This window comes from Cynoglossus semilaevis, chromosome 1 (assembly GCF_000523025.1).
Source record: "Cynoglossus semilaevis isolate Cse_v1.0 chromosome 1, Cse_v1.0, whole genome shotgun sequence".
In the NCBI taxonomy this organism is placed as follows: Eukaryota; Metazoa; Chordata; class Actinopteri; order Pleuronectiformes; family Cynoglossidae; genus Cynoglossus; species Cynoglossus semilaevis.
The window spans coordinates 18,409,247-18,432,590 of NC_024307.1; the positions used below are offsets into that span (position 1 = coordinate 18,409,247).

Consider the following 23,344-nt stretch of genomic DNA (forward strand, 5'->3'; position numbering starts at 1 on the left):
TATATATATATATATATATATGATCATTTCTGGATTGATCCAAGTCTATGCAGATAACATGTCAAATGAATAAAATAAATGGAATTTCCTGTTTAGTCTAATGACCAACAATGATCTTCTCAGTGATTGCAGATTATGATCATTGTGTTCAAAGGATTCTTCTCTTGGTATTTTAGACTTACTTAGGCAGAAGTTGTCCTGAAAGAAGGAGAGAAAGTCGCTGCACTGCTCCCGGTGGTTTCCACTGGCAGCGCACGAGCACCAGGGTCCAGTGTTGGAGGTGGAGTTGTCCAGATAGTTGGGTGTTATTGTACTTCCTGTGGAGGGAGAGAAGAATGAGGAACAGCAGCAGCAGCAGCAGCTTATCAGCAGCAGACACCCACTCCACCTTTTATTCACATTTTTTTTTTCTACTATTATTTATTTGTTTACTCGCGTTGGGTTTGGTGTAAACACGTAGGCTGCCTCAGAATCAGCGTCTGGCTCATTTTTAACCACAGTTCTTGTTTATTCACCACCTCATTAATGTGCATCAGCTGGTTCCAAAATAAATGGACAGGAGGATGTTCGTGAGCAACAATGGAATCAAGGAGTAATGACGTGAGTTTGTCTGACAAAAAGTTTTACTGTGAAATAAAAATAAAATAAAAAAGATCTGATTCAACTTCCAAGACTCTTTTATACTGCGATATTCGAGCAGTTATATGTTTGAGCGTAATCAGAGCTGATCTCTGTTTCGTGACTCAAGAGTGATGCCAACCTAAGGTCCTGATGGAGTTACCCAGAGTGCTAAGTCAATGGAGGAAACTCCAGGCCAATAAGAAGTGGTGGTGGCTGGTGACAAAATCACAATGACTGGGAAGGGGCAGCAAGACAGCAGCAGAAAATGAGACGTTGGTCGTTGTGGATGCAGCACCCAGTGATCTTGATCCCCATCACAGGACACGTGAGGGCTGTATGAACACTACTGTCCTCAGCTATGAAGAAGTCATTCACTGATGTTCTCCACACCAGGTCCACCCCGAAAATCAAGCTGTTGTGTTACAGAGAAAAGGCGTCAACACCACTAAGAAGGAGAACGGACCCTCCACCACCATCACCACCCTTTCCTTGCCTTAACCCAGTACCTCTCAAACAGTGGGGCGGGCCCCCTGGTAGGGCGTGGTGAGATGCTGGGGTTAACCCAGTACCCTTCCAATGGAATATGGCACGCTGGACATAAGTGTAATGCTTGAATGATAACAAGCCTCCAGTCACTAGGTGGCAGCAACGCATACAGTGGTTTGTACAGATAAAAATATACATGTTATCAGGTTCTCAATAGTATTTCAAGTCACGGTGGTGTGCGTTGGAGGGACGTGAAAACATTTCTGTCCTCAAGAGGGGGCATGAGAGAAAATAACTGAGAACCACTGCCTTAAACACAATGCACCAAAATGTGTGGGTCCTGTATTGGCGTCCACAGGAGCCACAAGTAGGCGACGCAGAGAAGAAAGTCTGGAGCTGCTCTTCAGATTGAAATCAGTCTCTGGTAAAAACTTAGAGAAAAGAAAACTCCATGAAAAGTCACCTGTTCATGAGAGAGAGCAGATGAAGTAGTGAGAAAAACGATGCTTAAAACAGACACCTGCAGAGCAGAAGTTAATGGCTCTAAATTACCCACAAGGCCGCGCTGCCTGTACTTGACAGTTTGATCTTTCAAAGAAAGAGAAAAAACAAAGAAGCAACGTTTTCTGAAATAAAATCCTCTTTGAGGATTTGTTTAAATAAAAATAAAACACACACAAAGGCCACACATGGGTATTAGTTCAGGGTTTTGTGCATCGTTCACTCTTAATTGACTGTAGGTGTGAATGTGAGTGTGAATTGTTGTTTGTCTTTGTATCTGACCCTGTGATGGATTGGGGAGGGTAACTCTGTTCTAAAACCCACCCTCCCACTCACCCTTCACCTCCATGACCCTGAAAAAGATTACATGGAAAAGGATAAATAAATGAATGAATGAATGAATAAATTAACGACTGGAATAAATGAATCATGACTGTCATGTTCATCAGGTCAGGCTGTTTACTGAACTCTACAACATTCAGAGCGTTGTGTTCCAGGACAGTATCGCGCTGACAGGACAGCTGTAGAGTCCAGGTGTGCTCCTCCCCCAGCAGGAAGAAGGTTTGACTTTGATCAAGTGTAAATTTCCACAGAGCATGGGTGAAGTTTGTGCGTGTGAGTCCGAGCCGCTGCTGTGTTTGCCTCCACCCTCTGCAGCCTCTGCAGTCTCTGCAGCAGAGGAGGACCTGAAGTCATTTTCTCCGTAGGATAATACGCTGTATTTCCAGAGGAGGTGGAAGTAAAATTGCAGCACTTTAAAAAGATGTGGTGAAAAAAGTTCTCATTTACCTGCATCGATTTTCAGGCTCCAGCCTCAAACAGCTCAGCCTTTCACTTCAACCTCCGTCCTTTGAAATAACTGCTGCACAGCCTTAAACTGTTTAACCCTCAGTTCACACGGTGAATCCTGGAAACTAGTCCAACAGCTTCATTTCCAACCGCTTATCATTTCTCTTCATCACTGTGGAGTTCTGAGGAAGGTTCTGAAGAGATCTTAGACTTTGACTGGGTTTCTCTCATGTTACCAGACATGGAGGTTACATAAGCCACGGCAGCCTGTAGCCAATTCACTACAGGAGAAAGTTTCTGAAAGAACTGGAACCACCACGACCCCCACTCTGCCCCCCAGAAAATACATATTATTGTTATGTATTACATGTGTCAAGGCTTGGGGTCCAAATGTGGCCCGCCAAGTCATTTTGTAAGGCCTGTGAGAGCTTAGAAAGTATTTAATAAACCCCATCCAGCAGGATTTCTTAACCTGATAAATGAAAAGGCTTTTTTTTATTACACAGTAATGAACAATATTTGTATACGTGAATAAATAATAATCAATTTCAGAAACATGTATTAATACGTTATGGAGTAGTCACATCTATACAGTCCATTTAAAAACCGGCCCTTCAGGGGCAAATGTATTGCTGATGTAGCCCCCCGGTGAAAATGACTTTGACACCCCTGATGTATTATGTACGTGTCCATTTTACTACCAGGCCTTGATGAAGGTAATATTAAATTCTACAGCAGCAGTAATAGAGCAGGAGTCAAGAGGATCTACTAATTTAGTCTGGAGAAAAGACTAATTTGAAACACTTTGCCTGAAGCTCCAGCTGACATCTGACCCTGTTTCTCTCCCCCTGCATGTCGAGCAGGAAATGTGATAAAGTTCTATTGAGTCAGAAGACAAATATTTTTGTTTAAAAAGTTATTTCTTTATCGCTGTTATTCCTCCTCCTTCTGGAGCACAATCACATGTCGACAACCTCTGTTGTGTTGTCACATCTTTTGTTCAGTTTTTTTTATCTGCACTACAATGAGCTGTGCCCTGAGCCTCCACCCCCTCCCACCCCCACTCATCATCATGTCAGGGATAATACTCCCAAAACAGCGGTCAATATTTGTAATTGCGCTCCTTATAATGGCGCTGACTTGTTGGGGTGGCAGCAGCCACATTAATCAGCGCTGCATCGATCATCGGCCTGCAGCCTCTCATCACAATCCTTCATTCATCCCTCTGACTCCTGCTCCCTCTGCTCCTCTCCGGCTTCCACACACAATTTTTCCTTCCTAATCCATCAGGGACGCTGTGTGAGTTGGAGACTGAGTGTGTTCTTACCGATCAGGCCGGTGTAGGCCAGCAGACACGCTCCGTAGTTCTCCTGTTTGCAGCCGCTGGCGCTCTGCTCCGAGGGTTGACAGTCGTACTGGAACTGTGCCCAACGGGACCTGTGGGAGCAACAACAGCCATCCATCATTTACCACCACACTGACTGCTGGAGTTGTCCTGTCACTGAAGGATAAACCACAAACCGCAGGATGTGAGTCTGACAGCACGGACACTCATCTGCAGCAGACAGAAAGTCTGCAGATCATTTAAGGAACAAGGGTCTTTATTGTCGCAGCACTAGATCCACACACAGCCCATAACATACGTGTGTCTTTGTGTATAACCATCTGTGAATGAAAAGCACTGGTGCAACTTCACAGGGACGATCACAGCAGTGGCTCAAATACTGTGGTAACTCTGTGAGCTAAAATCGCTGATTTCCTTAATACACCATGGACCTACTGGTCATGGGATTCTGACTAGCATTTCCCACTAGACCACTAGTGAGAAATCCAGGTTGTTCTCAGGATCAATACAATAAACCTTCAGTGTCAGAACGTTTTTGTCTTAATTGAAAAAACCGAGTTTCTCCTTCTGTCTGATTTAAAACAGAGTTAATCTGAGGACTAATGAATACAGAATAAACCTCCTGGTGGCAGAATCGTTTCACTGCAGGATGGTTTCATGTGGGACATGATCTATTAAGACAGTTATAAGGTTTGTATTTAATATTTAAACTTTTCCTCATGTTGTTTTGAACCTGACTTTTCATGTTCACTGCGTTTCCTTGTAAGGACAGGATGTGGCTCTGAAAACTGGCAGCACTTCAGAGCCTGAACATTCAACTTTATCATCGTCATCATTACCATCACCACAGACGCACAAGGCTAACACTGCCATCAGCTGACACCGTGACCTCAGATGGACTGACTCGTCTGCGGCTCCGCCCACGTCTGTCTCATCACTGTAATGATGTGAGGGAAACTTATGTTCAGAGTTAGTGTCAGCTGAAAGATCTGCAGCCGAGGAGCCTTGAGACGCTCCATCTATCCATCCCCGAGGGGACGCAGAACTTGCTCCGAATGATGGAAGTGACGGATGAAGGTCTTTGTCTCTGATGACATTTGAAGAGGACGGCGATTAAAGGCCGTTACGGAGACGGAGGAGACAGGATGAATGTGAGCTTCAGCCTCATTTCATCAACAGCGCAGCTGAACTGCTCCCTCTCCATCTGTTTATGACTGGGCCTGTTACAGAAGGCTTGGAGCTGGCAGAGCTGTGTGTCCTGTGTTAGTGAAATACACTCACTGATGAATGAATCAGGAACAATCTCACACACATTATCAGTGTCTTCCTCTGTGGTTCTGATCCTTTGTTTTCTGTGTTTTGATCTGAGTTCAGCAGCAGCAGCAGCCTCAGCAGCCTCCGCAGCAGCAGCAGCAACAGCCCCAGCAGCAGCAGCCTCAGCAGCCTCAGCAGCCTCAGCAGCAGCAGCCGCCTCAGCAGCAGCAGCCTCAGCAGCCGCAGCAGCAGCAACAGCCCCAGCAGCAGCAGAAGCAGCAGCAGCAGCGGCAGCAGCAGCAGCCCCAGCAGCAGCAACAGCCCCAGCAGCAGCAACAGCCCCAGCAGCAGCAACAGCCTCAGCAGCAGCAGCAGGTGTGATTCCACAGTCTGTTGTATTAATTGACTCTTTCACTCAGCGGACGCTGCTTTATTTCTTTTCAGCCTGGCTGCTTCCAGTGAAAAGCGATGCAGGCTGTAATTGGACTAATTAAAGCCAGATAACGAGGATCAAACCAAATTCATTCAACACAGCTGATTAATTACATCTGAACTCCGAGCAGGAAGAGTGATCCTCCAGGAGAAGAAGGAAACTGCTGCCGTCCTGAGGGACGGAGAGCAGAATAATCCACTGTCTGACAAGAATAATCTGTTCTCATCTGTCACACACACACACACACAGACCACACACACACACAAACACGGTAAGACAGCTATTCACACAGACACACACACATCAAAAGACACACGCAGCTACACCAAAACACAGAACCAAACACAAACAACCACACACACACCTACTAAAACACACACACAGCAGTGTGACAGTGTACAGTGTGTTCCGGTCCAGATGTGTGGTGGACTTATCTTGGTGCAGCAGAAGCTGCTGGAAGCAGTAAAACCTTCACATTCATTTATTCATGGCCAGAGAAGAATAGAAACATGTAAAAACACACACTCACATTAGTTCTACACCACTCTTATTTCCCACATGTTGGCTCTCTAAGTATGAATTAATCAGACGATGTAAATGGAAAATGAAGTCGTTAATTTTTTACAGCCTTTCCCTCTGTATTAGATTCCGTCCTCTTTAATCAGAATCAATTCTAATTTGACTGCAGTCAAAACTGTCAAAACTGTTCTATCCTGAACTGTTACCTTTATTTCCCCATTATTTTCCAGCATTTCTTATGACTGTATGTTGGTTTGGCCAAATTGAAAGAAAGACGGTTAAATACATTTCAATTCAAAATATTTTTAATAACAATATGGTAATTGTTTTTAGCTTTACTTGGTATTTCTTTTATATAAGGTGTGTATGGTATTGATCTGTTGCTTTCAGATGATCTTTTTCTCAAACCTGTGTAACTTTAACTTAGCCTGTTAGCGCTTTCAGCTATGTTGCTGTTTAGAGACTAATTTCTTGCCTATTTTTACAGACATTTTTTTCAATATTTTTGCTTTGTTACTCTCAGGTCTTGAATTTGATGATAAAACTAGGTTAGGCTAGGCTAAAGTTAAATGTTTCAAGCTAACTCATTTGTTAGTTTTTTTCACTCTTTCTAACACATTCAGGGCTTAGCGTGCGCTATAGATTGCTTAATGGGGCTAACATTTGCTTTTTATATCTAAACATAATAATTTTAAACACTTACGACATGTCCAGTTTTACTTTATAGTGAAGAAGTCAAGCTAGCTGCTAGCATAATCACAGCCTTGGCTAACCTTTCTTTTTTTGGCATTTGGCACAAAGTTGCAGTTTTCTTTTGATATTTTAAAAATATTTTAGCTGGTTTAGCTTAGCTTTTTTTACCTAGCATTTTGAGAAATCTGTTTTTTTTGTTTTGTTTTTTGTTTTCAAATTCCAGAATAAAAGCGACTCCTGGCTGGTACCTGCAGACGTAGTCAGCTTTACAGATCCTAAGCTGGGCCAGACAGTTGGGTTTGTCCTTGTCGTCGTAAGAACAGGACGGTACGATGGTTTGTCTGCGTCTCTCAGCACAGGCCGTGTCAGAGCAGGGACAGAAGAGCAGCTCGTGGGTGTAGTCGGGAGGAACCCGATCGAAGAACTTCCTCAGAGCTTTGTTACACCTGGGTCTGTTACAGGGTCCGGAGCGAGCTGAGGGCTGGATGCAGGCCGACACGTACTCGGTGCGGAGCTTCTGACAGGTCTCGTCAATGTTGCAGGCTTTAGCAGCGTCCAGGCAGCGGTTCACCGTCGTCACCTCGGACTCTGAGATACAGAGAGGAAAACATTTCATTGGCGTGTGGGGTTAGCGATAACCAACCACTGCAGGAGCTGAGTGAAGTGGGACTCCACTGGACTCTGGGTCTGGCCCCCTGGCCCCTAGGTGTTTTTTAAAAACAGAAACTAAAACCTGTCAGGGTGAGACTGTCAGTCAGTGGAACTGTCTGAAATGACTGAGACCTTGTCATTGAACCGGGTTTGATTCAAATTCTGTGAAAACATTCAGTCAGTGAGGAACTGAAAAAAAAAAAAAAACAGAATTAAAAGAGAACTACATTCAGGAGCAGACGGCTGTGTTTGTTTATCCTCCTCTACAGAATCCTCTATGTGAACTGATGAATTTTACATCAGACTCCTGCTGCACTCACTCTCCTCCTGTGACTGTGCTGAGGAGCAGGCGCAGGAGCAGATGAGGCTCAGGCTTAGGCTGAAGAGGAGTAAGAGGAGCGTGAAGGCATAAATGTGGAGCAGGGGCTTCATGGACCACAGCAAAAATGCTCTGAGCTAAAAATGTGCTTGGAATTGAAAAACCCTCCCCATCACCTCCTCCCTCCTCCTCCTCCTCCCTTTTTCGGTCCTCTGAATAAATGATGAGTTTAAAAAAACAAAACACTCCTGTTTTTGTGAGAACATTCAGTTTCCAGCCAGTGCAGAGACTGTTGATGGAGATTGTTAACCAGTCCTACAGCTCAATCACCTCCTCCTCCTCCTGCTCCTTCACAGCAGTTAAATGGGGGAGTCCCCTCCCCTTCTTGAAGCCTTGTTAGTTCTCTCTCTAAGGTCATTATTAATATTTGATAGAACATCTTCTAGAAAGCTCCTCTCACACAGAGACTCCACTCAACAGTCACTCTGCGAACTAATGAGAGACACAGAGGAGGCACAGGAGGAGTGGGGGGGCCTGCGGAGAAGCAGGAGGATAAGGAGGAGCAGCAAGAGGAGAAGGAACAAGACAGGCAGCAGGATGAGATGCAGGAGCAAGAGGAGGAAGGATAGCTGGGGAGTGGAAAGAAAAGGGGGAGAAGCTGGGGCAAAACTAAAAGGAGGAGAAGGAGTCGGATGTTTGATTTGAGGTTAAGAAAATTAAACCAAAAAGAAAATGAACTGATTATGAGAATGATTATTTGGAAGAGTGATTTATTGAAGAGGTCTCAATGGATGGATGGATGTGTGAAGACTCCTGATCAGAACCATCTGATTCAGGGTCACAGGTTAAGGGTCTGTGTTGAATATTCTTCAGAGTACAGTGGTCAAGGTGTGTGGTTTTAAAGGGCTGAGAACAGAAAAAGCTCATTACCCTGTTTAAGAGAAAAATGGTTGAAAACAGCCATTAATCACATCTCTGTTGTTTTGGCCGTGGAGCGGTGCAGATGAATGACATGAGCGTGACCTCTGACCTGTGGTGGAGAAGCTGCAGAGAGATTTATGAGGCGGTGGCTGCAGCAGCTGAAGAGTCAGAGTCTGGACGTGTCATAACTCACAGCAGCCTGAGATGAGAGCTGTCACTTCAATGAGCAGCTCATGAATGAGGTCAGAGAGGAGAAGACGTCTCCAGGATCAGAGCGGTCCAGAGGTTCTGTCCAACATTTCCACTCCTGCTCTCAACTTTGAGCTGTTTTACATCTAAATGTTGGCAGAAACCTGCGGTCTTACTGTCAGAAGCCACTTGGGTTTAAGTATCCAGTACTTTGAGACTCGCCTGCAAGTGGAATTAAACCTCTGACCTTTAGCTAAGAAGACAATCTGCTCCAACTACTGAAAGTGACTTTGACTTTAAGCGGTCACTTGGAGCGGTGGCGTCCCGTGATCACGCACACATTTGTTAACGCAGAGCTGGCTGTGCTGCACCTGTGTGAGCTGTGGTGCCGCTGGTCCACGTTCAGCCGACGCTTCTCTTTTTCGGATGGATGGAAGGATGGATGGATAGACGGATGGATGGATGGATGGGTGGATGGATGATGGGTTGATAAATAGATGAAAAAGTTGGTGCATGGATATATAGATTATTTATATTTGGATGTACTGTATGTATATATGGCTAGAAAGATGGCTGGACACTTTGACAGAGCCCTCTGCTGGCCAATTAGTTCATGAGGAAAAGTATAAGACACAGCGTCTTTTCATGCTACGTATCTGATACACAAAACCAGTCAAAAAAACAGACATTAAGCCAGTCATTCAAACAGGACTGATAGCTGCACTTTACTGCCCCCATGGGGCAGGAGAAATTAGTTACCACATGGGGTAAGTCAGAAAAAAAAAATTGAAGCAGCGATGTCACAAAATTACACAATTAAACTCGGCGATGGTGGCAGCAGGGTTTTATCGACTGTCCTTGTCCCTGTGAGCTAAAATCACTGATTTTTTTTCCTCTGGACTTTTTCAGGGAGAAAAATTAAAACTCAGACCTTGAACCTCAGTTTGTTGATGCGATTTAAAACCAAATTTTGTTTTGATGAAAACATTTTTGTCCAGCTTTAGCACATGTTTAATTATGTGCTCCATAAAGGCTTGAACGTGTGAGGCGGTTATTATCATACAGTAAGAAATGCCTGGCTGCCCTCTTCACTGCACACACATCATTGAAGTCATTATCTCCTTTAAAGCCTCTCAGGAACAAGAAAACAAAACACTTGACTTTTGTCCTTTTTTTAACATAAAAAGCTCCTTTGTGTGTCAGAGCGGATCTTTGAGGAGTTGAACAAACTCCTCGCTGCTCCTGACTTTTTCTCCACACTCCATCCTTTTACAGCCTGCAGCTGCATTAAAATAAACAGCTAATTAAGTGGAGCCCGGGGTGAACAGCAGCACAGAGCAGCCCTGAGGCCCCCCCACAGCCAGAGAGCCAAGACACACGCAGAGAGAGGAAGTGTGTTAGTCATCAAACACCGAGTGTATCCACCTGCACACACACACTCACACAAAATGACAGCAAACAGGTTCTTGTGTCTGAATCTGAATAAGTCTGAGGAAAACAACATTTTCTTTTTTGAATCACCTGCAGCAATGGAGGCCAGACGGACGTAGTCGAAGCCTCTCTCCTCCGGTTCGTAGGGAAAACTCTCCACCAGACTCAGACCTGAAGACATAACAGAGACACGATGGACAAAACATAAAACTCTCATTTTTTTATTTTTATTAGGTTTGAATTTTCAGCCTAATTTAGACAAATATTCAGTTGAACAAAGTCCATCCTGCTGCCAGCTCTGGGTATGAACTATTTTTAAAACAAAATTTCATATTAATATCCATAAAATGTATTTTATAGAAATAGAAGTGTGGAAAGTTGAAAGTGAACTCCTGTCACTGTGACACAGTTCACCACTGCACACAACCAACTGTGACCTCTGTTTTTAACCCATCACCACAGTGAACAGTGGCAGCTTTAAGAACCAGGAGCAGTGAGTGGAGACGGTGCCTTGCTCAGAGCAGCTGGTGGACTCAAACCTGAAACCTTCTGGACCCAAGTCTGCTTTCTTAACCACTAAGCCACCACTGCCCCCCTGAAACAATTTTAAACAATTAAGAAATATGAATTAGCCATATATGTCTGCGTGTTTACATGGAGCATCATGAAGCAGGAAATTTAAAGGTCTAGTTCACAGTTTTCCTTTTCTTATTTTGACCTCAATTTGTTCTTAATCCTCTGTGTAAACAGAATTTCTTTTTTCCAGATTGTTTTGCATTAACATGTTGTTCAAATATTGCTGCATCCTGTTGATTATTTTTCTGTGAAATTAAACATTAAAAGATTAAAAGGATTAAGAAATGAAACGTGAGCCTGTGATTGGCCTATTTTTGACTCCGTGCACCCTCTGTTATTCCCCCGATCCGCGTGGAGGCAGAGGTTTCATTAACATTCTCGGCTCTCACCGTGCAGCACAGACTGGTGGAGGCTCCAGTAGATGCTCAGACAGTTCTTCTCCTTCTTCATGCCTCGTTTGCACTGACAGCCGTGCAGTGGCGTGGACAGCAGGGCCGTCATGGCGTTCTCACAGTGGTTCCTGGCCCCGGGCCCCAGCTTCATACTGCCGTCTCCGGCCACGCACTGCCGCAGGGTCCGCAGACGAGGACTGCAGGTGTCGTCGCTGGAGCAGGAGTCTCCCGCACGCAGGCAGTCTCTGCCGGCCATGGACTGAGCCAGAGGAGGAACTCCTGAAGGTTCAGGCAGACAGGAGACAAACAGGGGTCGGATCAATAAACAATCATCAGAAGTCAGGGTCAGAGGTGCTGACACCTGCTGGTCAAACATGTCTGTTTCAATCCAAACAAACAACTGAACAAACGTCAGGGCTGATGATCGTCTGTGTGCTGGATCAGCTTGGATTATTTTAATGATGTAACCGTGATGAAGTTTAATATGAACTTTATTAGATTATTTTACGTCTCCTGTCAGGAAGAATCAGACTCAGTCAGTGATGCGTCTCCCTGCTGCCTTTTCACTTTTCCCTTCATTAACTCCAGCAGCCAGGCTCATTATTCAGGAATTCATTCACACGTCACATAATGTAGTTGTGTTTTGACACAGAGGAAGGAGGAGGAGGACGGGTAAGAGGAGGGAGGAGGGGCGGAGGGAGAGAAGACGACAGAGAGGAAAACCAAAGGGAGGACATGAGGGAGGAGAGAGAGGACGAGAAAGGAAGCAAGAAAGAAAGAAAAAATGGAGGACGAGGAGTGAACCATGAAATGTGAAGCCAGTCCACAGTAACAACCTTCACCAGGATGAAGAGTCAGATTAGGTCAAAGCTGTGAAAGCCAGCGTTTGACCACAGTGAAGATCAGATTTCTCACAGAAGTGATCAAAATATGGCATGGCCATATATGATAATATTTTAAAACTTTAATTCTTACTGCACATTTCCAGGTCATCAACTCTTATCTGCGTGTGTCTACACGCTGCAGGACGTCGGGCCTGATGTTTTGGCCTGGTGCCAACATCTCAGATCATCATCTGTGCTGATAATCCAGTTTTAATCTGATCATCACATAATCAAAACTGTCAGAGTCTCCACACCAACTGTGACCCCCATGACTTTGAGGGTTTCTTTTTTTTTCTGGCATTTGTGTGTTGGGGAGTGCTGTTCTAACAAAAAAGTCACAAACCTTCACCAGCCAAGTCAATAGACATTATTCTTAAACCCCTGAGAAACTCTTGTGACCCACCTAAGGGTTGCGACCCAGTCTTTTGGAAGCAATGGTCTAAATGGCCCAGTGTGTGAGGAGGAGCAGAACGTTTCTCTTTCTTTTTAATCATTTTTTTAAATACTCAAGTCTTCTACAAATTTACAAACATTTTCAAAGATCTTCAACCTCCAGTGTGTTTGTGTGTGTGTGTTCTGACGCAGGAGGTGGAGCAGAGGACGAAGTTCAAACACAGCTTCTGCTGCAGCCTCCAGGCTGAGGAGATAAAACACCAGCAGAGGCTTCAGAAGTGATGGAGAAAATAAAGCAGATTTAGATGCAGATAAATCAGCGTGGACTCCTCAAAAACAGACTCCGAGGAGCAGAGAGGAGAAATCACTTTCCTCCACAGAGGGACAGGTAAAAATGTTTGTTTGTTTGTTTTTGTTTTCTCTGATTTTCTCCACCAGTCTGTTTCCCAGACTCCAGACTTCTTCACTGAATCAGCCGTGGACATAACTGACATGCTTCAAGGAGCAGATTAACCATGTCATTTCAGTGAAAGAGGAGCTGCGCAAGAGAAGGAGGAGAAGGAGGAGGAGGAGGAGGAGGAGGAGGAGTGCTTTTCTGATGATTTTCTGATGTTGATACAGAAGAAAATGAACTTCTCATGCCTCTGATTTCAGCTTCAGTCATCGTTGTTAAACAATAGACAAGGATGAAGAGAGAGTGAACGACTTCAGATGAAGTGTGAGAAAATCTTCAGATTCCTCAGACGATTGAATTTTATCAGCCCAGAAAACATTTGGACACATGGAAGAACCGTTTAATAAGTTTATATAAAAAAAAATCATCAGCTGTAAGAATATAAACGATTACAGTCACTGCAAGAAAATATGGAATAAAAACTGTTTACAAATGACATTTTAGATGAACAACAACAACAACAACGTTGGCAACAACATCAAATGTGACACATAAGAGGATTAGGAAGTGTTTTATAAATATATAAAAATCATCAGATTTTTTTTGTCAGAATAACAACATCCAGAATAATGAGTTATTACGACTACAACAACAACAATGACAACAACAACCACAACAACCGCAACAGTGTTAACAATGAAAACGACACGAACAACAGCTGAGATACTGCATAAGAAAAAAAAAACCTCATTTGTAAATGTGTAAAAATAAGCAGAATCTGAATGACAATATATTTACAATGACGACCACAATAAAAGAATAAAAACTCTTTTCACAGTTAGTACAGAAGATACTACATGAAGAAGAACAAACACACACAGGGCCTCCAGTGACATTTATGAAGGAAACACAGGTTTCAAATTAAATGGTGTTTTCTTATATTTTATAATATATGTTTAAAGTATAAAATGGCATCTCATATATTTATTTTTTTAACCTTTCCTTCCAGGCTGGACTGAGGAATGTGAGACGTTTGTGTGAAGCTGATGTTTCACACATTTATTCTTTCAGTTCAGTTTTTGTTCTTTTACTAAAATCCATCTTTGTCCACAGACCTCCAGCCTGAGGTCAGTGTGTGAGCCCACTCTGGTTCCAGAACTATTCACCTTTGACGAGTGTGTGCGGGCCTCTCCCTCGTTGTGTGTGTGTGTAACTAACAACAGAACATGAAACAACACCGTACTCTGCTCTTTTACACACACACACACACAGACAAAAGCAGAAACCCACGGCTCTGTCTTCTCTCTCTGGACGATAATTGTTTCACAAATTTGCTGCCACGGCTGCTTTGCCTGTGAATCATCGATTCAGCAAAACATGATGAAATTTGGAGGAGAACCAGGAGACTGTTGTCGTGGCGTTGCAGATGCTAATTTCCTCCCTCACTCTCCTCAGTGTCTAATCAATGGTGCAGTGAGTCAGTATCATGGTCCTGCTCAACAGCAGTCTGATTTTATTCATCTGTGAGGCTTTGATACCAAATGTTGGTTTTAAACCTTTTCTCACAGTTTGACAAAGTTGTTGGACTTTTAAAGGAGTATTCATATTTTTTATTTTCATTTATTTATCTTTTTATTTACATTACCAATGCTCCTTAGTATTATCTCCTACACTGAAGGTCGACTTTTAAGAATGAGTTATAAAATTGTGCATTATATAATACCCAGACACTTACGTGATGTTCTACCATCTTCTGTTTCCTATTCATCTCCTTCCTTTTCAGTCTTGCTTCTCAACTTCCTGTCTGTTTTCTTGTCCACCACTTTTTCCCATTTTAAAAATACGGGGATATATTCCCCATTGCAGACAGGAGTCAGCAAAACTCTGCTGTTCATTGCACTTTACTTTTGATGGATCAGTAATTTATGCTGACGACTCCTTCACTCTCACAGGGAAAATAAATATGAATGCTGACCTTTTCTAACACAGGCATGCTGCAATTTTTATGTCAACTCCACTTTTTCCCGGTGTAAAGCCGAACGAGCCGCTACCAGAACATTTCCCTCTCACTGCACATTTGTGTGAAACCCAGGCCCCGCAGAGAAATGGTGCCGCGTAATGAAATGGTTGGTGATTTCCTCTTCAATGCCAATGCATCTGAGGGTTTCATGCCATCATGAATAGAAGAGAAGGAGAAGACTCAGAGAGTTGGCTGTGACGTGAGAGGATTAGCACTGGTTCACTGGGACAGTCCTGAGACAAAATGTTCCGAACACAGACCAGAACTTAATGTTTGTCTGTTGCGAGACAAAGACTCAGTTCTGTCACCGTCTACAGATATGGAATGTTGGCTTTGGATCTAGCCAAAAAATTAGATTTTTGTGGACAGATTTCTCAGTGTTTGACCTCAGTCCACCCCGGCCTCAGAGCAGCTGCTCCTGATAAACTGCTCTTTGGTAAGTCTCAGAACTGCTCCTTATTCTGAAGTCCACTCTGCCATCTGCAGCCTATGGTTCCAGGCCCACAGTCCTACATGATGACAGTGATCAAAGCTCAGAAGCCATCAGCAGGACAGGCTGTGGTTTGTGCTTCAGTGCTGTTCGAGCAGCGCAGAGCAGAACGTTTGTTTTTACACATCTGTTGTTTCTCAGAAACAGCCTTTAATGACAGTGGTGGAGACACAGAGAGACAGGCTGAACGTCATGAGTGTGTGAGTAACAACGCTGGGATGTTTTCCTGCTCCACAGTGACACTGACAGAAGAACACAGATGTCAGCTCTGGTGTTGGAGAACAACCTGACTGTTTGTGTTTGTGTTGTCACTCTGACCTTTACACCCCTGAACCATGTGTAAACACGGAGCATCAGCTGACGCCCTCTAATGTAGCCATGTTGGAGTTTCAGGTCTGAAAGTCACAACCTAAATGTACACACACCAGAGCTAACATTAGCTCCAACAGTTTTATAGAATGTTTCCGTAGTCCTGTTCTATCGCTGACAGACTTTCATGATGATGGTGACCCCTGACCTCTGACCTCTGCAGCCTGCTGTTGCTCCAGACTTTCTTTGCTGATCAGCTTTGACCAGAGGACAGAGATTTTGGAGAAATCACTGGTACAAACTCGCCCTGTTCCAGGCTCTGACTCATGGGAGGATTTTCTTCAGCAGCATAAAAAATACAAATATATTCACAGTAAATCTGTGAGCAGAGGAAGAAAATCACACTCTGCTGGTGTTGTTTTCCTTCCCTAAGCCTCTGCATCTCAGAGCTTCAGACTGGAACAACTGCTGCCTCTGACGCTGCCTGATGTTTGTGAAAATTCTCTTGTTTTCTGTCTCACAGGTTTGGAATTTATCCTTGTATTTTTATTTCAGCCGCTGCTTCCTTCCTTCCTTATGCTGGTGTTTGTAAAGGTTAAAGAATGTAATGCTAAGAGAGCTTGATATAGGGAACTAAATCCGCATGACACACACACACACACACTGCATTTTTATTTTACCTCTGTGCTGCATGTACATATATATATATATACATATAAATATATATAATGAACCAATAATTAACTATTTTTAACTTGGATCAGTTTCATGTGATAAAGGTAGTCCAGTGATTTATCGGGGGATATTGTTTAGAGATACTTGTCAGATATACAGTAGTATTTTCTAATGTATGACAACATTGAGAACCAATCAGAAATCACTAAATCATTTAAATAAAAATGTGAGATTATCAATGGAGAGTATCCCACCCTGGTCAGACTGGTGTAAAGTCAAAGTGACCGTCATGTATTGATTTCCATGTATTATTCCACACGTGTTCATTCAACAGCCCTGGCTGAGCTGTGGTGCTGTCCATGGTGCTGAACCTGCAGCTGTTCTGCCGTTACTGTTCATAGCACTGCACATGTTTTGGACTGAGTCACTCTTGATAATAAATGTAATGAGTTTCTGTAAATGAGTCATCGTCGCAAATAATTGATCAGATGGAGATGACCTCAGCACTGACCTCAGCCACTGACACAGACTGTCTGTATAATGACGATGTTTGTGAACTAATGCAGACTGACACATGATTTCAGTTCATGATTGAGGAAATTTGGTTCAATTCAGCTAATCAATTTTAGCTCAGGAGCTAAAATAGATTTTTAGTTGAAATTATGTCAATGTTCTCCTCTTTTCTGTTACTACTGGAGAAAAAAAAACATTATAAAATGTCATGTTGGGTTTTTTTGTTGTTGTCTGTCTTCCATCTGTGACTTCCCTGTCGGCTCAGTGCAGCACTCAGCCTCCATCACTCTCTACTTAAGATTTAAATTTTTAACATCAGTCCACACATGTCAGCTCAGGTTAGTCTGACTGCTGTAAAAACCAATTCCTGAAGGACGTGCTCTCAGGGCCTGTTCTCACAGACACTTCCTCAACACTTCTGCTAAACTACAGAAGAAGACGGAACATTTTAGCCTGTGGGCAGGCAGTGGTGAGGAAACACATTCCAGCTCTGAGGAAAAACCTGGATCAGGATGCACTTGAGTGTGGGCGTCCATCTGCTGCAACTTTGTTTTACACTGTAAATTATGTTAATTTAATTCTGCCTTTTTGTAAACTGTGAAAAAGTTACAGAAACAAGAGGGAAAAAAGTCTCTGTCAGATCTGATACTGGAGAACTTTCTGGATGTTCTGTGTGGGATTTAAAAATGATTTTACATTTTTATGTTAATTAAGGTGCAGATCAGTGGGTGTCTCACAGAGTTAAGGTTTTACTTGGTGTGAAAAAAAAATGAAAGCTGTCGACAACGAAAGGAAAAGGTTTTAGATTTGCTGGTTTGAGTCTGGACATTTCAGTCACAGAACAACATGTTTAGACAAAACTACACTCAGAATAACCAGGTTTGAATGAATTTACCCAGCAGTCTCATCAGGAGCCCTGTATGTTTCCTGTTGTTGACAGTTAAAATTACAGTCATTAGAATGTATGCTCAATATCAGCCTTGGAAACGCACTCGTAGTCATTGAAATCATAGCTTTATACAAAAACAGATGAGATTCTTCCAGGATCAAACACCGTCTAAACACCGTGGAAATATACACTGGAAATGAGGAAAATGCAAAAGCTTTTCAGGCATGATTTAAAAACCAAAGCAACCAAAACATATTCAAACAACCGGAGGTCGTCAACAGGGCTGCAGAGGTATTACACCAACGTTGCTTCATGTGTTAAATATTTCTACTTAATAAAAATGCAAATGAAAGCCATTTTTAAACTACAAAGCCTCTTTTAAACCGATGTTCATTTTTAATCCTGACATAAACTGTCTGTCTCCATTGAGTCAAATCTGAAGCTTCTTCATTCATAAACACTTGACTGTGATAATGTCCTGCAGACTGGGGTCACTCCTGCTCTGGACTGTGGCTCACAGAACCCTGTGACCTCATCAACAGAACTACATCAATCTGACCCGGTGTTTTTCTCTGCGATGACTCTGCTCCTCTGCTGGTGATAAATGTCAAGAGATCGACTCTGCTCTGCAGCTGTGTGTGAATATACTCACATAACTATTAGATTCCATGTGCAGGCTTTTTTTTTTAAATTTCACCCACAAAGTATTAAAAGTAATTATAGCAGCAAGATAAACACAATTAACTCAGCACGAAACTGCTCTGCAGCCTAGCATGAATTATCCTCCACTAATTATCCTGCTACGCTTCAACACTTTGTTGTCTTGTTCCCAATAAAGATTCATGCTTTGCTGCTGATTCGCCATTGCTCTTCAATTTAAAGGGACAGTTCGGGGCTTTTTATCGAGTGGCGCGTTGTGTGGGAGTGACACATAATCGGTGCCATAGAAAACCAATGGGGTCCTGAGAGTGTAGCTGCCCGCAGGGACTGAAGGACGTTTAACCAGTTAACAAAGAGCTGGACTCGTTCATCTGTGTCTGTGGTACGTTAACAACATGTTAATCCACTCCTCCCCTGATTTTAGAAAACATTGTAATTACACAAACTATGTTAATTATTCAAAGAGTGAACCACTTACTCTCTCATCGCCAAACCCGTAGAGAAAATAAATGAATTTAGATCACATGACAGATCATTTAGATAAAAACAACACAATGTTAGCTTACATAAATACAACATATTTTAGTACACAATTACAAATAAACATAATTAAAGAAATGCAATGCGTTGTCAGTTAGCTCGTATCTAGCATGTTTTTAGCATGATCAATGGATCGCTAAACTGTAGCGTATCAGTGGCGTGTGTGAGGTTCACTCATTTACTGTATGTAAATACACAGAGAAACGCTTTCTGCCAATGACCTAGGGGACATTTGATTTTAATTACTTTGTGTTTGTCAAATAACCTGACGCCGCAGCTTCAATAAAACCAGTTCCAGTCAGTGACAGAGTCTTTAGTCCTGAGCCTCTCCTCTCTGCCGACTCTCACCCTGGAGGCCACACTGGAGGCTTCGCTTGTGCTGCTGAAACAGTTTGTGTCTTGTTCTGACTATCGGAGCTGAGATAGTTAGGAAAAGAGCAGGGCCACGTTCCAAACTCCTCCATCGAGCTGCCCTTTAGTGGCAACAACAAGCAGTGTTCCTGCAGGTTAGTCACTCCCTCACAGGCTCCAGACAGCGCCACTGAAATGTCCATTTATTTAACAAGAAAAATACAGCCGAGGACAATGGAGAGTGTGTGTCTGAGTGTGTGTCTGAGTGTGTGTCTGAGTGTGGGCAAGCTATTATATCATATTATTATATAATTGTTTTAATGCATATTATATATTTGTATTTTATTAACATGCATTGTATTTGTTCTCAAGAGATTGTTAGAGCCATTTCCGAGTGTTACAATTTCAGTTATTTTGCTCTTTATTATGTGCAATAAATTCATTTTCCAAAGTCAATTGCTAATCATTTTTAATTACTGTGATTTAAACATTGACCATAAAAAGGTGATTGGGAATTATTTTCATAAACAGCCTTGGTCTAGAGACTACAAGATCACAAAGATCAAAGAGTCTACAGACTACAAGATCACAAAGATCAAAGAGTCTACAGACAAACGCATCACAAAGATCAAAGAGTCTACAGACTACAAGATCACAAAGATCAAAGAGTCTACAGACCAAAACATCACGAAAATCAAAGATTCTACAGACCAAAACATCACAGAGATCAAAGAGTCTACAGACCAAAACATCACAAAGATCAAAGAGTCTACAGACTAAACCATGTGCAAAACAGAATAAAGCTGGGCCGTCCTCAGAGGATGATGGTGATCGCTGAGTGGCAGTAGCAGGTATGTGTTTGTGTGTACGTGTGTGTGTTTTTGATGGAGGATAAGAAGTAATTGTCACCTTCACTTCCAATGTTTCTACATCAGCTCATTGAACACATGACCCCTGAGGATGAGTTCACCTGGAGCAACAGATTAGAAAAGTGAAGTTCATTTGCAGCAGCCACCGTCAGGCTATTTTTCTCATGAAGTTATTTTCTCTCTCCAGCGTTTAGTGGGTTTTTCTTATTTATTTTATTATGAAAACAGAAAATGTAATTTAGTTTTGGCTCACATTCCCCATGGAAACACTTCAGCGTTAATAATTGGACCAAACAACCCATTTTTATGTTTGTTTCTCAGTGTCACGGTTGTTAACTTCACAGCAGGGACGGAAATGAGTCCGCAGACTTCAACCAGCGAATGTCCAATCACATCCATCGGTTTTTTCTAACCTCTGCTGGACATCTTTACAGTTTCTCTGAAGATGTGAAAGGAGTGAACACTGTTGTCCAACTCCATCAACGTACGACAACCCCGCCCTCCATCTGAGCTTTTATTCAGTCATGTGTTTTTATGTCCTGGTAAAGACTCTGAGTCAGTGCTAATAAAATGTTTTACTGTCTTCACATTTAGGTCTGAGGGAAACGTGGCCCTCCCTACAAATACACCACACACACACACACACACACACACACACACAGTAGCTGTATTAAGACAGGAAGATGATACGACAAAGGTGGACTAAAGATGGCTGCTGAGATTGTTTGCCTTCATCACTGCGACGGATGGAAGTCATCCTGCAGAGTGTTTGTGAGACAGTCCTGGGATCAATGCTGTTTCTCCTTCCACTGAATATTGCAGTGATTTTTGAATGAGTGCTTATTTTCTGAAAAACTGTGTTGTGGACATACGCCGATGAGTTATTTTCAAAAACAAAATAGTGCAGTCATTATTTATTTATTTTAAAAGTGTGATTAACGTGAAAAAAGTTAACACTGCTAACACTGGTCTGAAGTGCTTCAACGGGGGGTTCGTGGACTGTACAGGGTCTGCGAAGGTACTGTTGAAGTGAATGAATAAAGGTCTTATCTTACAGTCGCAAACACACATTCAGCCGACAACCTGTCCATCCAAGTCTCCTGCTCACAAAGACGACCCCCCCCCCCCAGTTCAGACTTCGTCAGGTCTCTAATGATTGGCAGAGAGCTGACAGGAGTCCAAGACAAAAGGACGAGCATTAGCTTAGCAATACATGCTAGATAATAATAAAAAAAAACCTCTAATTCCAATCCATACAGTACTGGGACCATGTTCCTACAGCGGTTTGAGGGTGCTTCAAGGTAAAGGTCCTGGTCTCAACAAAGGTACACGACATCAGGCCATAATTAGCTTTAACCAAGCACTACTGACGACAACATTAGGTGTCCTGAGGTTTAGGTGTCCAAGTAACTGAGAGGACATGTCATGAATTTTGACCTCCTGGTCCTTGTGCTCTAACAGAGAAAACAAACCCCAAAATCCTCAACGCTGCAGAGCCAAGTTCCGACACAGTCCACTGTGTCTGTTTGAATTTACAGATGACAGAGTAGAAGGACGTCAAGGTCAAGAAACTGACGGTTTGTCCAGGGCATTCTGACGATGTAGCCGTCTCCTAGCATCGTCTCTCAGTTCTTTAATAAAAGACAAACTACAGATGTGGGAGACTGTTTCAACTTTTTCCGCCTCAAAAAATAAAAGGCTTATTTGACTGAAAACAACGAAAAAGGTGAGACGTCCTCACATCCTCCCATATGTGAACGTATTTACATGATGTGATGGACATGAAGACTGTACACAAAGCTGAGCTGAAGAAAATGGTGAAGACTGTTGCTGTTGCTGCTGAAGACAAGCAGAACAAAAAGACATCTGTTCTCCTTCCTCCCACACCAGTGTGTGGGCTGAGAGTTTCTTATTGATATGAGGCAGAAGCTCCAGGTCCTTCTGTGGAAATCACGTCTGAATATGGATTCTAAAAAGAACAAATCTGCCTCACACTTTCTCTCCAGCATGAACCTGCTCTGCACTGACGCCTCACCTCTCTAGTCCTTTCAAATGGTGTGTGTGCGTGTGTGTGTGTGTGTGTAAATTTGTGATTTCAGGTTCTATCTCGTGACTTCACTGCTGCAGTGAACTATTTTTCATCCTTTGCCTGTTTACAGTAAAGACCCATAATCCCACAGTGTCCAGAGTCGTCGTATCACATGGAGGAGACGGACCAATGAGCTTCAATAGTTCAGTGAGTCCAACCAATCTACAGTGATCCATCTTCTATCGTGGTTGTTGCGTTCCAAGACCCACCGCAAAATGAGAAAAATTGCGATGTGGAGGCAAAATAGTTATTATATCATTTACGTACAGCATATATTTACCCTTCCATATATATATATATCAACCCTCCCCCAGACCCCAGACTGTATCACCCTTTCTCACCCACTTATGTCCACAGTACAGTTGTATAAAGGAGCGAAGTGAAACAGAGAGTGGACGGAGAGGCTGAGAGATGCTACGACACATGAGCCAATCAGCATGAGGAACAAAAGAGCTTGCTCAATCAGCCAATAGTACACCGAGTACACATTGTATTAGCCAATAGTATGCTGTGTACGATCTCGTCGTAGGTAAACATTGTTCGCAAATGCACTTATCTCAATTTCAAAACAAGAATCCACATTTTTAAAGCCAAAACTTTCCTCTGTATAATTACTCTATAATGTCTTTTAGTTTATTTCTTGCTATATTTTGTGATATAGCAAAAATTTTGCGAGATCGGATTAAAATTGCGATGTACTGAGGGGAGTGAAAGAAGAACAGTTTAATGAAAACCCTACTCAGTTTACAGCAACATTTTAAATGAGCGCTCAGTTGTCGCCGCGAACATTTTATATCAATACTTTACATTTTGAGGCACAATGTTGTTCACAATAAAAAAACAAGAGAAGAAGTCAGTAGAGCGGAGATCCGTCCCTGTCTGCTGACATCAGCCCTTTACAGCGAGGACAGTTGATGAGGTGTGGAGCAGCAGAGTCAACACAGGGGACAGAAGAAGAGACGCTGGAGGAAGTCTGGTTCTGCTGCGTCGCTGATGTCACCGCCTGAGTCACTCTGAGCTGCAGCTTGATTAATGAGCCTCACGTTCCCAGGGGTTCTCCTCAGAGGGAGAACAAGGATCAATACAGCCTGACAGAAGACTCCAGAGCTGCTCCGTCACTGCTGCTGCTGCTGCTGCTGCTGCTGCTG

General features: G+C 42.9%; 1 protein-coding gene and 1 long non-coding RNA gene across 2 annotated transcripts in view; one reads left to right on the plus strand and one right to left on the minus strand.

Annotated features, from left to right (window-relative positions):
* Positions 1 to 23,344, minus strand: part of gfra4a (GDNF family receptor alpha 4a) — a 105,629-nt gene that overhangs the window by 18,985 nt on the left and 63,300 nt on the right. Inside the window, exons 2-6 of the mRNA XM_008316414.3 lie at positions 11,118 to 11,399; positions 10,243 to 10,323; positions 6,890 to 7,229; positions 3,725 to 3,834; positions 183 to 317 (exon numbers count right to left, since the gene is read on the minus strand). Of these exons, the coding sequence (XP_008314636.1) occupies positions 183 to 317; positions 3,725 to 3,834; positions 6,890 to 7,229; positions 10,243 to 10,323; positions 11,118 to 11,399 (948 nt within the window). The remainder of the gene's footprint in view (positions 1 to 182; positions 318 to 3,724; positions 3,835 to 6,889; positions 7,230 to 10,242; positions 10,324 to 11,117; positions 11,400 to 23,344) is intronic.
* LOC103383327 (uncharacterized) lies at positions 20,071 to 21,230 on the plus strand. Its single transcript, XR_522005.2, has 3 exons — positions 20,071 to 20,089; positions 20,429 to 20,591; positions 20,702 to 21,230. It is a non-coding gene; the product is annotated as an uncharacterized LOC103383327 (long non-coding RNA).